At 34.3% G+C, this 17,034-nt stretch overlaps 3 protein-coding genes across 3 annotated transcripts; 1 reads left to right on the top strand and 2 right to left on the bottom strand.

The window, feature by feature from the left end:
• The first annotated feature begins 1,682 nt into the window (after window positions 1-1,682).
• On the top strand, window positions 1,683-3,714 carry LOC145004079 (uncharacterized). The gene is made up of 4 exons (XM_078962980.1): window positions 1,683-1,858; window positions 2,469-3,068; window positions 3,157-3,247; window positions 3,352-3,714. The coding sequence occupies exons 1-4, from the start codon at window positions 1,798-1,800 to the stop codon at window positions 3,536-3,538; spliced, it is 939 nt and encodes a 312-aa protein (XP_078819106.1). The 5' UTR covers window positions 1,683-1,797; the 3' UTR covers window positions 3,539-3,714.
• A 262-nt stretch (window positions 3,715-3,976) lies between these two features.
• On the bottom strand, window positions 3,977-6,522 carry LOC145006334 (cold-regulated 413 inner membrane protein 2, chloroplastic-like). Its single transcript, XM_078965427.1, has 6 exons — window positions 6,254-6,522; window positions 5,986-6,111; window positions 5,421-5,516; window positions 5,231-5,295; window positions 4,521-4,590; window positions 3,977-4,348 (listed from the first exon to the last, which is right to left on the bottom strand). The coding sequence occupies exons 1-6, from the start codon at window positions 6,409-6,411 to the stop codon at window positions 4,183-4,185; spliced, it is 681 nt and encodes a 226-aa protein (XP_078821553.1). The 5' UTR covers window positions 6,412-6,522; the 3' UTR covers window positions 3,977-4,182.
• Window positions 6,523-10,529: 4,007 nt separating this feature from the next.
• Window positions 10,530-10,901, bottom strand: LOC145006807 (uncharacterized). The gene has a single exon (XM_078965853.1). The coding sequence runs from the start codon at window positions 10,899-10,901 to the stop codon at window positions 10,530-10,532; it is 372 nt and encodes a 123-aa protein (XP_078821979.1).
• Window positions 10,902-17,034: the final 6,133 nt, after the last annotated feature.

Genomic DNA, 17,034 nt, shown 5'->3' with positions numbered 1-17,034 from the left:
AATAGATTATCGGATCTTTTATTCATGATATTCATGGTTATTTTGGAATAAAAACCATTATATGTTCTCATAGTCTTCCAATATCGTTAGCTCTAAAAAAAAAATTAATTCATATACCTTTTGTTTCCAAAGTAAAAATAATTTATTCCAATGCAGGCCGGCCTAAGACGGTGGGTAATCTTCCATGACTTATCTCTCGTAGAGCCCTAAAAATTCTATTGCATGTATTGTTCTTAGACTATTGTCTAATTAATGTTCTTCCTTTAAAAAATAGTCTCATGAGCAAAACCTCATATATTGTACGAAATCAATTTTGTTTCATTGTTATTAAAACGATTACGCGAAGATCAAGACCGAATGAGAAATACATCACATTAAAACTCGGCATATATCACATCGGAACTTGGAGGTTGAAAATTAACAAAAGCTACCAAAAAGAAGAAACGACATGAAATAGAAAATCAACATCTCATACAACTCTAGTCATAATATGTTTTTGGAGTAAGTATTTTTCATAAGTTCATAGAATTTTGTGAAATTTACGTCTTTAAATGAATTTATTTTTTCTCTTGCTTCGGATATTTTTAGACCGACCTTGGTCCAATAACAAAAAGAATTTGGGTTATTTGTGTTGTAAGTCCAAAAATATATATAAATAAAACCACTTTAATATTATATAAAAAATAAATTATTATTGCAACAATTTTAATTCTTGTATCGTGGAAAATAAAACTTTAAACAGAATTTTACCCGTAAACACCTGAACAAAGTAACGGCGGCTTTTACTTTTGGTACACAATGAATTTTTCTTTTAATTTTATATGGTATTTTCCCTTTTTATTTTGGTTCAAATGGGGCACCTCGAGAATAAAATCTTTTCTCTAGATCTCTTTAGAGTCCCATGAAATAGTAAAAGGTTCAAGTTTACAAAAGACAAAGCAAAACCTAAAATACATATATAAAAACATTGATGGTTAAATATTATATAATCGACAAAATTATACAAATGGTCATCCTTGTGGTAAGGATAAAATATCATTGTAAATCTTTTTAAGGAATTTTTAAAATGGTTAGTCCCTTCATGTTTAAAAAACACACATGATGAACATTGCTTGTCATTTTCATATTTAAAACACTCATATGGGTCCTTGTGGTTGGTATAAAATGATATAAAGTGTACGTTTAAAACCTGAAAATAACCAATCATGTTAAAAATTCATCAAAAAGAATTGCAGTTGTATTTTCTATCAATCATTAAAAGGATTTGTGTAATTATGTCTAAATAATTTGATGGAGTTAATATGTTAGGTCGAGTTAAATATATATTTTTTATTGCATATTTTCCACGTAAGCCCACGATGTGTTTGATCCGGTACTTTTACAATTTTTACTATGAGCAAATTAATACATTGTTATCTTGATCATTTATAAACAATAAAACCTTTAATTGTTACATCTTTAGATCCCGAATTACAAATAGAAGATCCCAACATCATCATTCATTTATTTTTTGATACCTATTTGGGCACCTCTTCTTGCTTGTAGTTCCCAACTACCCAATGCCTCATTTGCCAAGTTTTCTCATATTCCATCCCCTCTTTCACCAAGAAGAAACCTTTGATTCTTCCCCAATTATACAAATACCCATTTAAGGCTACCAAAGATGCCTCCTTTCACTCTACAAATTTGCTTATCTTTCTTTTTTGAAACCCGAAATATAAACATCAATTATATACGCTCTATATATCCTCTCCAAAAAACAAAAAAAAAATACCAATACGAGTCGTTTTCGGTGATATGGGTCCAGGAGTTGTTTTGTATTCGATGTTCTTCGTACTTTCGCTTCTTCTCATTCCAGGTGACGTTTATATATTATTTTCATACTTGAATGATTTTCAGTCTGCAAAATATAAAAATCGGTTAAGATTTTATTTTCCTTAGACCTCAAAACTATATTAGAAGTTGATACTGATTGATACTGGTACGTTATGTAATGCTTTTAAGATCCTTAAATATTAGCTTTTACATAGTTGACACTTATCACATATCTCAACTATTGATTTTATCAATATATGTAACAAGTAATTTTCTAGAGGAAACATGCAATCATATTTTATTAAATTGAACATTTTATTATTTCATGGTGTCACCTTCTTGCCAATTTAGGCAACCGTATTTTGTTCTTTCATCAATTTATGCGAGTATCTTACAATTTTTTCCAGTTTCAAGACAAATTAACTATACAAACACATTTTAATCAATTAAACATGTCACTAGTAAAACATTACATCTTTTTATCCTAATATGAAACGTTGGTATCAACTATTGATGTCATTGTAATGATTAAATGATTTTTTTTTTTTAGTTTTAATTAATAACCGAACCTTTTGTATAAGGTTTATGCAAGCAATATATCATGCAGAAGCAAAGAATTATAATGATTTTGTTGGGGTTTTTTTTTTCTTCAGATTCAAGCTTTGGTGAGAAACCTCCATTGGAAGCAATCTCGCATAACAAAGTGCGACACCTCCTTCAACAAGATGACATCCCCATCATTCAACCGACAACTCCCACCGGAACTCCAAACACAGATTCCCCAACCACATTCCCGCCAACCACCACCACCCCCACCGGAAACCCCACATCTTTACCACCACCATCACCAACCGGCTTTCAACCAAACAACCCCACCCCATTTCCAACTACTCCAACCGGAACTACTCCAACATCCCCGATGGGCCCGTCAAATCCGATGGGTCCGTCTGTCCCAACCGCCCCGACAGGCCCATCTGGACCAACGGGCCCAACAGGCCCATCGGGTTCATCGAGTGGATCATGGTGTATTGCAAGTCCATCGGCTTCTGAAACCTCTCTACAAGTAGCACTTGATTATGCTTGTGGCTATGGAGGAGCCGACTGCTCAGCGATTCAACCGGGTTCGAGTTGTTACAACCCGAACACGGTTCGGGATCATGCTTCGTATGCTTTTAATGCGTATTATCAAAAGAATCCGGCTCCAACTAGTTGCTCTTTTGGAGGAGTTGCACAAGTTACCAACACAGATCCAAGTAAGACCGTATTTGTTTTTTAGTGTTATATGGATAAATGATATTTAAAAATATATTTTTTTAAATAATATTTTAATATTTGTTGTAGGTTCCGGAAGTTGTCGCTTCTCAGCAGCCAAATCATCAGGCATGATGACTCCACCAACGCCTCCTATGCCAACCCCACCCACCTCTCCCACGTAAGCAAAACACATCATTGCAATGTCACTGATCATTCAACTGTGTTATATTAGATTTTTCAATTATTAACAACACTCTTTCAAATTTATGTTTCCACTTGCAGAATAAGTTCGCCAATCAACCCGTATCCTACAACACCTACTCAACCGGGCGGTTTTTCTTCAGATCAACCAGGTTACACGTCATCAGAGCCAACAGGGGAGCCCAACTCAGCATCCATGATGGCTGCTAACTTATTCCTTCCATTGATGATAACTATTCTACTTGTATTTATAAACAGAGAAAAATGAACATCAAGTTAAGGAAACAAGATGGGAATTCACTTGGCTGGAATTCGTCACATGTCGAATTGAAGCAACCCCTATTCTTAGATAAGATCATTGCCATACTTCATGTTTAAGAATGGCTTTTAGTTGTAGTAGGAAAATTATAGAAAATGAAAAAAGAAAAGTAATTTATTGGGTTATCTACTTGTTACTTCTTGCAATTATTAGCAGAATAAAATTTGTAGATGAGTCGTATTTCGGTTTAGAATTGTTGTAGGGAAATACATGTTTAGAATAAAAATATTTATTGAAAAAATGATAACAGATATATGGAAGTACAATGCTATAACTGGGTGTAGTTCTAAAAGTACAATGATCACTTAATAAGAAAAAAAGATGAAAGTATAAAACTCCAATAAAAAGAAATAAAGTGAAGATTAAAGTTGAATAAACAATATCACATAGATCACAAGGATTCTCCCTTTTGAGTATTATATTCATTAACAGGAGCAAATATTCTTTACACATGCAAAAAACTATAAAAGCAGTTGAAGTACATTTAATAAACAAAAGTAGGAGTTATAATGATACAACTTGTTGAGATCTAACTCGAAATAGTATACAAACGATCACACATAATTGTTCAAGCATTTTTTTAAAATGATTGTTCATATTAAGAGCATGATTGGAACAGCAACAATAGAAAGTATGGCTAAGGTGGCAATGATTGATCCTTGGTCAAATGCTCCTCTTAAGTTGCCTAATCGTGTGAAATGTTGGAAAGCAAGAAATGCTGCAATGATCAAAGAAAGAGCCACCCCTTCTTGTCTTCCTCTACAATAACAAACATTCACATTACAAAATTACTAATGTTGCCATTTTTACATAGGACAGGGTTCATGGCTAGTACAGTTTGTTTTGTCTTGTGTGACAATAGGGACCTAAATGAGGAAAGGAAGAAAAGAAAAAAAGAAAAAAAAAAAAGTTTGTTGATGTGATGTATTACCTTAAGTTTGCAAGTTGGAAAGGAAACACAATTACCATTAGCAATGCTATAAATGGCAATTCAAGTTCACCTATAAGAAGAGACAAGACAAAGGAATTAAAAATAATAAATGGAATAAAGTGGCATAAAGTAACCTTGTTAGATATGTTTAGGTAAGTTTCCTATGTTTCCTAAATAGAATTAAAATAAAGTGAAAAATATGTCATTTCATCATTTTATCGATTTAGCTTTCTGTGATTAAGCCATTATACTTTTTTTACCATTTAAAAAAAACATTTTTCTAGGTTATCCAATTTTGAAAAAGGACAAAATACTGAAAAGCACAGTGTATTTTCACCATTTTATCGATTTAGCCACTAAGCAATTATTCTTCTCATAATTATTATATAACAGTTGGGTGGCTAAGTTGATAGAGAATAATAATTCAGTGGTCAAATCCATAAAAATGGTGAAAGTATGTTATGTTTCTCTATATTTTTCCCTGAACAAAATAAGTATTTAAATTAAAAAAAACAATATAATGGATTTCATCACCACGTTAACTGTGAAAGTGTGTTGTGCTTACTTTATTTCTTCCTAAAATAAATGGCAATATGGTCAAATTTGTAAAAACTATGAAGGATATAAGAGATTCCATATTTGATATGTACTATGAATTCTTTGTTTGTTTTTTTTGTTAAGGAAATCTATTTGTAGAGTGGTAGGTATACCAGGTATACTGAAGAAAAGGCGAACTAAAAGTGCCAAGAATGCTGTCAAAATCCCATATTCGCCCCTGCAAGCAAATTGCAGAACAAATAGGAAACTAATTAAATTGAAACAAAAAATATAGAAAGTAAAATTGCAACATTTGACAAGACACATAGTTTTATAAAATTGTTAAGACTACAACAAGCTTACTTGATCCAAGATGTAAGACTTGCAGGTGCTTGTAGAGCAAAAAAAGGAACAATAAATGATTTTTGAATTGCTGTGCCTTTTGCAAACATCAAAACCCTGTAGAGAAATTGATTAATCCTTTTGGTAAAATATATCAGTAAAAAAAAAAAAAAAAGACAGGTCCCATTTGATATAAAAATAATATTCTTGTATAATAGTTAATTGTGTATTGTATAGCATCTTGCTTTTATATTTCGTTGTATAATACATTCAAACATCAGCCCTAGTTGTTGCATGAATTCGATTTTGTCAGATTTTGATGGTTGTTTTATTTAATCTGCTTCTATTGCATTATATGTTTATGTTGTAAGTAACCATCAAAATCAAACATATCTAACTTAGTAAAATAATGTTTTGATTAAATAATAGATTTTTATGGGGTATATGTAAATCAAATCAATTGTGTAGTGTCGCAAGTACTATCTTTGACCTAAAACTCTTAAAAATCAAAATGTGTAACAGCTTTAATGAATTAACGAATTCACTACGTCGATGAGAGGCAAAGAGAATAGGGAGCATAGCTTACGCAGCAGATATTGTGCAGATCCATTGAAGGTTACTCGTGGTAAGAGGAGGAGAATAGCAAACAGGGCCAAACCCTCGTTTCCATTTCTGCTTCATCCCCAAATTACCTCTATTTTCCACAGCAGTTCTGCGAAATCCACAAAATTCAACAAATCATGATCACTAAAAATATAATACATCCCTCAATTTAACCATAAACTAATCAGATCAAGTTCAATCAATGTAATAACTGTTTACACAAATGAGTATGAAAGTAAAACATAATGAACCTGAGAGGGTTAAAGAGCTGGAGAGAAGTAGGAGTAGGGAGGTGGGCAGAGCGATGAGAATTGAGAGAGTGAACGTGGGGTTTGAGGCGACAGTGAAGGGTTGGGAATGAGGAGGTGGAAGTGGCGGAGGAGAAGAGAGTGTGTGTTAGAGTTAGCATCTTTTTTTGTTTGGTGACGTTTTAAAGCTTTACGGTGGCCGGCGGCGAAAAGAAATAGACGACGTCGGTGAGAAGGAATAGTCAAGTGAGCGAGCGACGAACACAAATTTATAACTCCCAAAACAATTTTAAAACATTTTGTTTTACAAATTTCTTTAAAAAAAAAAAAAAAAAGTTTATTAATTATATAATGAAACTTACAATTACATCAAAATCTATATTCTGGAATGTGGAGGTGATCAATAGATATTTTGGATTGTAAATTTATAAGGTATTTGATTTCTACCCTTAAATTGCAAACGGGTCAGGACCCCAATATTTTCACTCTTAGGTCTTTGCCTCTTGACTCCCATTCCTTCTTTAACGATCGAGACCTCGGTCATTGTAACAATAGTCAAGTTCATAAGAGATTCAACAACTCAAACAGATGATATAATATTAATCATTGATTCATTGTTATTGTTATATTCATGTGAATATACTAATAAAATGGAATTCTATAAGTTTTAAATAAATTTTAATTATTATATATGAAACCCCTTTGGCCCTTTCTATTCCAAATTCTAAGATAATGAAAACACACATATGTCCAGTCGTTAAGGACAAACTTGAAATTGGTTCAGAAATATCTAAAACTTGTCGACATAGGATATAGGATAAGATTGTTTGCTACTAATGTGTTGCACTCTTTAAAGGTCATATGCATGTTTGATTCTAACATATTATTTTGTTTTATATGTTTATACGGTATTATTTCTTTAGTTGATTAAATTAGAAAACTAAACTAAAAATAGACATCTAAATATTTATTAAAATGCTAAATTATCAACAACACCCAAAAAGTTTAAACACATGTTAAATCTTAGTTTGAAAATAAAGTACGTTATTACCTATCATTACATATGTCTTTGATAGGTGATTTTAGACCGAGGAGTGCGGTTTTATTGCACACTATGCCGAGCTTAGGTGGATCGTGATGGTCTGCAGTGAACATTCACCCGATCTTTTTCACCACTAGATAGAGACACAGAGACAAGGGACAGAGAGAGAAAAAAGTTTAATGATGAACCATATTTAAGGGAATAAACCAATCAACTTTTTATTTAATGTCCATGTACATATCCGTATCTAAAAGATTTGCAAAAAAAATTATGTGCATGTGCGTATGTATATTTTTTAAATGTGCATATATAAATAAATAAAAATTATGAACATATATCAATAATACAATTTTCTGAAAAAAAAATATTATATTTGAAAATATATACTATTTATTCGTTGAATTAAAAAAAATGTATTTTTAATGCATATGTATATTTGTTTTTGCATATGCATATGTAAAAAATGTAAGTATATACATGCATACAGTTTATTTGTTTTTTTGCAAATCTCTCATATATTCATATTTATATATAATATGCGTATCAAATTTTGTGTCAAAATCATATGTATTTAAAAAATTCATTGGTTCTCTTTCTCAATTTATTAATTATTTTTTTAGATAACTAAAATGATTGATCTACAATCAATAGGGATACATGCACAAAATAGATAATTAAATAATATAGCCATATAAAAAAAATATTATAAATAAATTAAAGATCGTAAGTTTATATGGGATGGTGTTATGATAATATAGATTTAAAGACGGTTTTAATAATTATTATTATTTTTACACATCCTTAATCATTTTTAAGTTCATGTTTTCATAATAAAAATGTTAAAAATCATAATTTGCTAATATAAAATAATTTATCATTTATCATTGATTATCATCATGTATTTCAAAATTTGGATGAATTATTTTCCAAAATATAATATTGAGGTGATACAATATCATTCATTTTTCTTATTTTCGCATTTTCACAAATTATATATATATATATATATATATATATATATATATATATATATATATATATATATATATATATATATATATATATATATATATATATATATATGGTGACACTTTACTTATAGATGTGGTTTTCGACAATGTGTTGGCCGATGGTCCTCATTTCTAAGCATTGACTACTCTCACGAAGATTGAAACATATCGTTGCATGTGAATTTGGTTTAAATTCAAGTGATATTTTATTTATTTATTGATTGCTTAGTGATTGCTTAGGTGTATTTTGAAAAGGACTAATATTCTTAAGGGAAATTGAGCGATTTAACCACTTTATAATGCAATTTACAAGAAAATAACTATAAAACTTTTATTTATGTAAAATGACCGCTATATCCGAAATAATTCATTGCGGACCCAAATTTTGTATTCAGTAAATGTGTATAGGATCTGACACGGTAATGTGGTCCCCTATAAATTGCATTTTGAACCTATTTTGAAATCACTTATTTCGGATATTATTTCGGACACCAATCTAATTGAAACAATGTATTCTTCTAGCAATGAAGAGTACGGTTTTTTATATGTAAGTTTCGATAAATGAGTCAAATATGACAATAAACTTCCAAGGAAGAGATCTAAGCAAATAGATGAGCAAGTTTCCAACTTTTTACCTCAAAAGAATAGCTAAACTCAAGGAGATTCTGGATCTATAGATTTCCATTCAATAAGGCACCACCAACTTCAAGCTCCTTAAAAAATGAGACCAAAAGAAGCAACTTGTAACCTCACACACTCAACTTGGGGTAAGATGCACAAATTCTAGGGTTTAGGAATAGAGGAGGCGATTAGGGAGGCCATTAATGGGACTTAAGGCCTTTAAATATGGTGAAACACCCTAAAAGTTAGGGTTTCATATTCAGCCACCAACTCGTTAAGTTTTCCCCTTCAACTCGTCGAGTTGGTCCAAAAAGATCCGTGACCCAAAAACTTTCAACACGTCGACTTGAGGCCATCAACTCGACAAGTTCCAAGGAAAATTAGCCTTTTTGATAAAAATTCTCATACCTGGGAATCGGGATGTTACACTTCTCCCCCACTTTAACTAGGCTTCGACCTCAAAGCCTATTGCGGTGAACAAATTCGGATAATGCTCCCGCATCTCGGCCTCCGGCTCCCAGGTGCACTCGGATCCCCTCTAATGTTGTCATTGTACCTTTACCAAAGGTACCTCCTTGTTACGCATAACCTTTACCTTCCTTTCCAGAGCAACCACCGACCTCTCAACATATTTCAGGCGCTCATCAAACTGAATGTTATCCAACAATACCACTGCATCCTCGTCCAGTACGCACTTTCGCAACTGCGAAATGTAGAAAGTGCTCTTAATCTGACTAAGCTCCTCCGAAAGATCCAATCCATACGTAACCATGCCAACCCTGGCAACAATACAGAATGGTCCGATATATCGAGGGCCCAACTCCCCCTCTTCCTGAAGCGAATCACACCCTTCCAGGGTGAGACCTTCAGCAACACCATGTCACCGACCTGAAACTCCTACTCATATCCATACCGATCGGCATAACTCTTCTGTCGACTCTGAGCTGTCTGCAATCTCTGCATGATCTGTTGAATCATGTATGTAGTTTGAAGAACCACCTTGGTTCGACCCATGACCTTGTGACCAACCTTGCCCCAACAGACTGGGGTACGACACCTCTGCCTATACAACAACTCAAAAGGCGGAGCACGAATACTAGAGTGAAAACTGTTGTTGTAGGAGAAATCTGCAAGAGATAGGTAGGAGTCCCATCTCCCATCAAAATCAATAACACATACACGTAACATATCCTCGAGAGTCTGAATGGTCCACTCGCTCTGTCCGTCGGTCTGCGGATGATAAGTTGTGATGAAATGCAGCCTCGTGCCCAGATCCTCATGGAACTTTGTTCCAGAAATGAGAGGTGAACCGAACATCACAGTCTGAAAAAATATAGATCGGAACCCCAGGGCGAGCAACGATCTTGCGAATATAAACATTGGCCAAATTCTCGGCCGACGAGCTCTCCCGAATTGCCAGATAATAGGCACTCTTGGTCAATCAATCCACGATGATCCAAATAGAATCAAAACCCTTTGTTGTCTTCGGCAACTTGATGATGAAATCATTCAAAATCTACTCCCATTTCCACATGGGAACCTCCAGAGGCTGCAAATTGCCATGCGGCCTCTGATGCTCGACCTTGACCATCCTGCATGTCAAGCATCAATCGATGTACCAGGTGATCTCTCTCTTCATGCATTGCCACCAATAACTCAACCTAAGGTCCCGATACATCTTGGTGACCCCCAGATAGATAGAGAAGCGAGACTTATGAGCCTCCTTCAACACGATCTGTCTGACCCCACCAGATACAGGAACCCACACCCGACCACAACATATCAACAAATCACGACTGTCCAAAACAAACCTGGTAATCTCACCCCTGATCCTCTCAATCTTCAAATTCTCCTCTCGAACACCCTTAGTCTGAGCCTCCCTAATCAAACCCACAAGTGAATAATCTACGAATATCCTCATACATGTCACCTCAACAGAAGGTCCAGTCGACTTGCAGCTCAGAGCGTCCGCCACCATGTTCACTTTACCCAGATGGTAAAGGATCTTGTTGTCATAATCCTTGAATATGTCCAGCCACTTGCGTTGCCTCATGTTCAGGTTCGGCTGATCCATAATATGCGTCAAACTCTTCTGATCTGTGTAGATGGTGCAACGAACCCCATAAAGGTAATGTATCCAAATATTGAGGGCAAAAACCACCGCCCCAAACTCAAAATCATGTGTGGGATACCTCATCTCATGCGACTTCAGCTGCCACAAAGCATAAGCTATCACTCGTTCTCTCTACATGAGGACTGCCCCTAACCTGGTGATAGATGCATCATAGAAAACCACAAAATCTTCAACTCCCTCAAGGAGGGTCAAAATTGGGGCCTCGCAAAGTCTCTACCGAAGGGTCTCAAATGTTGCCTGCTACTCAGTGCCCCACCAGAAATCCACCCCTTCCTCATCAGACGAGTGAGGGGTACTGCAATATTGGCGAAATCCTAAATAAATCTTTAGTAGTACCCTGCCAACCCCAAGAAACTCCTGATATCTGAAGGAGATTTCGGAAACTCCCATTGCATCACTGTCTCGATCTTGGTCGGATCGACCAATATCCTATCCTAGTTACTGAGGTGTCCAAGAAACTGAACCTCTCATAACCAAAACTCGCAGTTTGAGAACTTAACATAAAGCTATTCTCGCCTCAAAACCCCCAAAAGATCGCGAAGATGCTCCTCATGCTGCTATATGGTCTTGGAATATACCAAGATATCATCAATAAACATGTTAACCGAACGATCGAGCATCGGTCTGCATACCTAATTCATCACATCCATAAATATCGTAGGCGAATTGGTAACCCCGAATGACATCACCACGAACTCGTAACGCCCATACCGAGTCCAAAACGCAGTCTTCTCCACGTCCTCCTCCCTCACCTTGCAACTGATCAAAGAGATCATCAATCCGTGGAAGGGGATAATAGTTTGTCACTGTTAACTTGTTCAGCTCCCTATAATCGATGCACATCCAGTGCGAACCATCTTTCTTGCTGACAAATAGAATCAGGTCTCCCCATGGAGAACTGCTCGGACGGATGAACTGCTTGCCTAACAGCTTCTGCACCTGAGATGATAGTTCCTACATCTCAGGCAATGCCAACCGATACGACGCCTTGCAAATAGGGGCCGCACCTGGCACAAGGTCAATCCTGTACTCGACCTGCCTCTCAGGAGGCACACCGAGTAACTCCTGCGGGAATACATCAGCGAACTCCCTGACAAGCGGAACATCAGCAACTGACACCTGATCCCTAACCCGCGTATCCACCACATAAGCCAAATAACATGCACACCCGTGCTGAATATACTGTCAAGCCCTGACTGCCGAACAAAACCTTGAACCCAACCTGGTTCCCTCTCCATAAATAACCAATTCTTCGCCACTCGAGGCTCGAAGTACCACACGATGGCCCTCACAGTCAATCATGGCACTGAAACGGCTCAACCAGTCCATACCTAGGATCACACAGACATCCCCCATAGGAAAACCCATGTTGTTGGCGATAGAAACTCGCAATGGATACTCCAACTCCTCTATGGGTGAAGCAAACCCCCTACTAAAATATCAAGATACAAAGGACAAACTCGCACCCGAGTTAAACAATACAAGATCAGGCAAAGAGTTCACTAAGAACGTAAAACAAACATAATCAATAAGATAAGGGATAGAAACATACCGGTCACAACATCTGGTGCTGCCCTGGCCTCCTCCGTAGTAAGCTGGAAAGCACGACCTCAAGCCCTTGGGGGCTCCGCCTTGTCATGACTCCTGTCAGTGATCATCAAGGTAGCCGGCACTGAAGCCTGCACCGACGTAGAGGCTAACAAGGGACACTGGGCCTTCATATGCGTTGCGTCACTTGATCACAATGGTAACACAGTCTGATGCCTGAAGCTAGACTCAGTTTCTGATAATCCCTCGCAATGTGGCCATGCTTTCCATATTTATGGCAACTTGAAGAATACCGACAAACACTATCATGTACCTTGCCGCACTTCCCAAAAGTGCGACCCCTCTGATTCCCCTACCTGGAGTCAGCGACCCTGAACCGCTTCGATGTAGGTTGTGACAGCATCGGGGCAGGTCTCGACTCCCGAGTCTATAACTCAATCTCAATCTCACACAGCTTGGCGGCCTCCTGCATCTCCAGTAATGAACTGTAGCGCTAAGTAGAAACAAACTGCTTGATCTTCGTCTTAAGCATGCTCAAGTAACGAGTTATCTGAGCCTGCTCGGATGCATCAAACTCAGGGCAAAACATAGCTCTCTCCTAGGAATCGGGATGTTACAACTCTCTCCCACTTGAACTAGGCTTCGACCTCGAAGTCTGTTGCGGTGAACAAATCTGGATAATGCTCCTACATCTCAGCCACAATCATAGATCATGGTTACATAATTAGTAATTTATACACTCATACTAACCAATCATCTGAACATTCCAATATATAATAGAATCAAGAAGTTCATTGTTGCATTTTATGTAGCTCCTATAGGAGCCATCACACGTGAGACATGACTCGGTATCAATAATGTTCCAGCTAAAAATGAAGCATTTTTATTTTTATGTTTTGGCAAATGGTAGCTCTGCAACTACCCTTTTACATAATGTATTTTCAAACACGTGATGACACATGTTGTATGATTGTTATACATGTAGCTTCATATTACATATATAATATTAAACATTTTTAAATTTATATTCCGTTTTTTAAAAGATTCTAATTTAATTATCTCTCTAAATAATATTCAAAGATAAATACTGAAATTTTAATTAATTAAATATTCAAATTCAAAATCTTATTAAATAATAATTCAAATTAATCTAAAATTCGAATATTCAAATTTAAACAACTAAAATAATATTTTAGTTAAGTGGTAATTATCCAAATTTTGAAAAATATTCAAATTTACATTCCTTGTTGCATAATTTAGGAAACTTGTCAACCAAGTTAGGGTTTCGAAACCAATTGAGCCAAAACTTTGAAAATGTGACGCGCCCTAGAGGAGACGCGTCACGTCTATCAACTCGCATGTTTCTTTTCAGTTTCGATTTTAACTTTGGGGTTATGGTTATTAAACCTACGCTTTGGTGAAAACAAATAAAATTAACCACAAAAAAAAAATTATAAAAAAAAAATCGCACCCTAAAACTCTAAAAGCAAACAAGATTTCAATTCACTATATCTAGGTAGTAGGAGCAATCAAAATTTACCTAAGTGTAGATGCGCCTTAGGATCTAGGTATTACTAGTTATAACAATGTACTTTCAAAACTAATACTTAATACTACAAAGAGAGATAAGACTACAAACCTTTAAACAAAATAAAATTTGCTTCTTGAATCTTTGTAGATCTTAAAAACCTTTGAAGCTCTTGGAAGACTAGCACCCAAAGTAGAATGCCTCTAAAGGATCACACCCAAAAGACTAAACACCAGAAAATTATGAGAGACAGGAAGTGACTTGCAAAACTCGAAATCTGAGAATGCAAGAGTGTTATTGACGAAATTAATGAGGGCCATGATGGTCTATTTATAGCTGAGCAAACCTGCAGAGAAAATAGATTTGAATTAGTTAAATAATCAGATTTAATCCTACTTCAAATCCCTACCTTATCAGCAACTATAGACAAAATCCTTTAAGGATTTATTCCTTAAATTCGTCCACCCTCTTTAGGGTTCCAAAATATTCCAGTTGTTTAACTATCGGACAATTAATATTCAGTCTTTGTATCTTTAAATAATATCCTGAATAATTCTAATTAATTTTAAATCAATTCCAAATTAATTCAACTGCAACTAGTTTCTAATTAATTTATCAAACTATTAAAAATTAATAAACTATTTATCTCACTCTCTAAAATACTTTTCTAGTTATTTTAGCTTTCGAGGGCAACCTTAAAAGGATTTTGTTATTATTCCCAAAGTTATACCAATAAGTTATGACATTTGACACCTATTTTGAATAGTTTGTTCACATTTACGATTTTCTATTTTTTGTGATTTGATTTTGAATTGATATTATTGTTGTTGTTGTTCAATTAGTATTTGATTTTATCATGATTTTCAATCGATATTAATAATATTTTTTGTTTTTTACAGTTCAATTGTTGTATCATGTCAAATTTAAGTGATATTGATGTTGATTTCTATTCTTCAACTTTTGAGAAAGAAAAAGATTTTGAAGTTTTTGTGATTGAAGGTATGTTATGCTAATATATTAATAAACAATGCCATTTTTATTTCGTATATTAGGAAAATGTTTAGTTTGTTATGCTTAAAAATATTAGATTGTTATTCTTAATAATCATACGTGATTAAGAAATATATTTATAGTATATTATTATTATTTTTTAACTTTATTAATTTAGATGATGATTATGTAGTCATATATGAATCTCTTAATCTTAAAACTATTGTTTACTCATGATTGATCAACAAGAAAATTAAAAGAAGAATTACCGATTTCATAGAAGCTTGGAGGATTCTTATTTGACGGCCAATTGTGTGTGGTGGGCATCGATGCTCTATGACATTGGAGATGCAAGAAAAAGAGAAGGATGGAGGCAGGTGTTCACTAGATGCAATAAGAGAAAGAACATATAGGGTTAAGGGAAAAGAGGGAACATGTCATTTTTTTTTTCCTTTTTATATGAACATGAGTCGGATGGAATAAGTGCTAATTTTGGATTTATATGCCAAAATAAAATGTAATCAAACCCTTTTAAATCAGATAGATTTAGAGCTATCACTTAGGCTGAACGGAATGAAGTGGGAAGGGTGTGCGGGAGCCATTTCTGCTCGAAGGAACACCGCACCAACGGTGTGGGATAGGAGGTGCGGTGAGGAGGTGGGGGGAGGGGTTGTCGCACTCTCTCTTCTTGTGATTGGTTGTATTATTATTATTTATTTATTTATTTATTTATTTTTGAGTTTTCAGGTTCATAAAGAAGAGGTTTCTGGAAATGGCATATTTGGCCCCCATGTTTTGGTCTTATGGCGGAATACATCCTAACTTTGAATTCTCTTCACAAAAATAGTTTTCGAAAATTACAAAACAGACACTATATTTTAATATTCCAATTATCATTAAAATAATAAAATAAATTAATTTTATTTAAAAAAATAAAAAAGAAAGCAATGGGAGCTTCACGCACACTCCTTGGCTTTTGGTGAAGGAAAGAAAAGTGAGGAAAAAGGTGTTGTGAACTACAAAAAATGAGAGGAGTTTCCCCCACACACTCCAGTATTATTAAGATGCAATAAGAAATAAACAAACCGAACTTAGATCAATCACATATGGTATTTTTGTATTGAGATAATGACTTGAAAGAGTAACGAACTTTCGACTTTGTTCACATTTAGTCACTAAACTTTTTTTCATTATCTATTTGCCACTAAACAAATGAAACTGATTACTTTTACCCTTATGACCGGCTGTTACCGGTCATAAGGGTAAAATGTGAATAGTTTCAATAACTCAGTGGTAAATAGATAATGAAAAAAATTTAGTGATTAAATGTGAACAAGTCGAAAGTTTGTTTCCATGTCAAAAAAGTTTAATGACTAAATGTGAACAAACTTTCCTCTTGTATTATGTTTTAGCAAATTATGTATTTTTGTTAAATTTTAACAACATTTGTTGATGAAGAAATCTATGAAATACAAAAAAAAAGGTACAATAAAACGAAAAACGAAATCATTATTATATGTATAAGTTTTATGTTATAAAACTATGCAATATTATATGTATAAAAATTATTATAATATTATATGTATGAATTTTGTGTTATAAAATTATCCAACACATAAATTATCATACATTAAATCATATACGTTGTTATAAAAGAATACATACATACATTGATACATTATATATGTTGTTGTACTCCATGTATTGACATACATCATATTAGTATATTTACTATAAAAAGGATATCGAAAATGAAAGTCAAGTTGTTAAGAATTTAGACATTTTTAATTTATCCGGACAATTGATTTATATTTGAGATTGTATTTTCTTAAAACGTTTGAATAATTATTGAAATTTATGGTTATTTAACCAGACATATAGAGTTAAGTAAAATCGTTAACATGTTTTATG

Source organism: Lactuca saligna, chromosome 7 (genome assembly GCF_052625555.1).
Source record: "Lactuca saligna cultivar CGN05327 chromosome 7, ASM5262555v1, whole genome shotgun sequence".
NCBI lineage: Eukaryota > Viridiplantae > Streptophyta > Magnoliopsida > Asterales > Asteraceae > Lactuca > Lactuca saligna.
The sequence above is the reverse complement of the archived record's forward strand: the minus strand, read 5'-3'. Positions and strand labels throughout refer to the sequence as shown.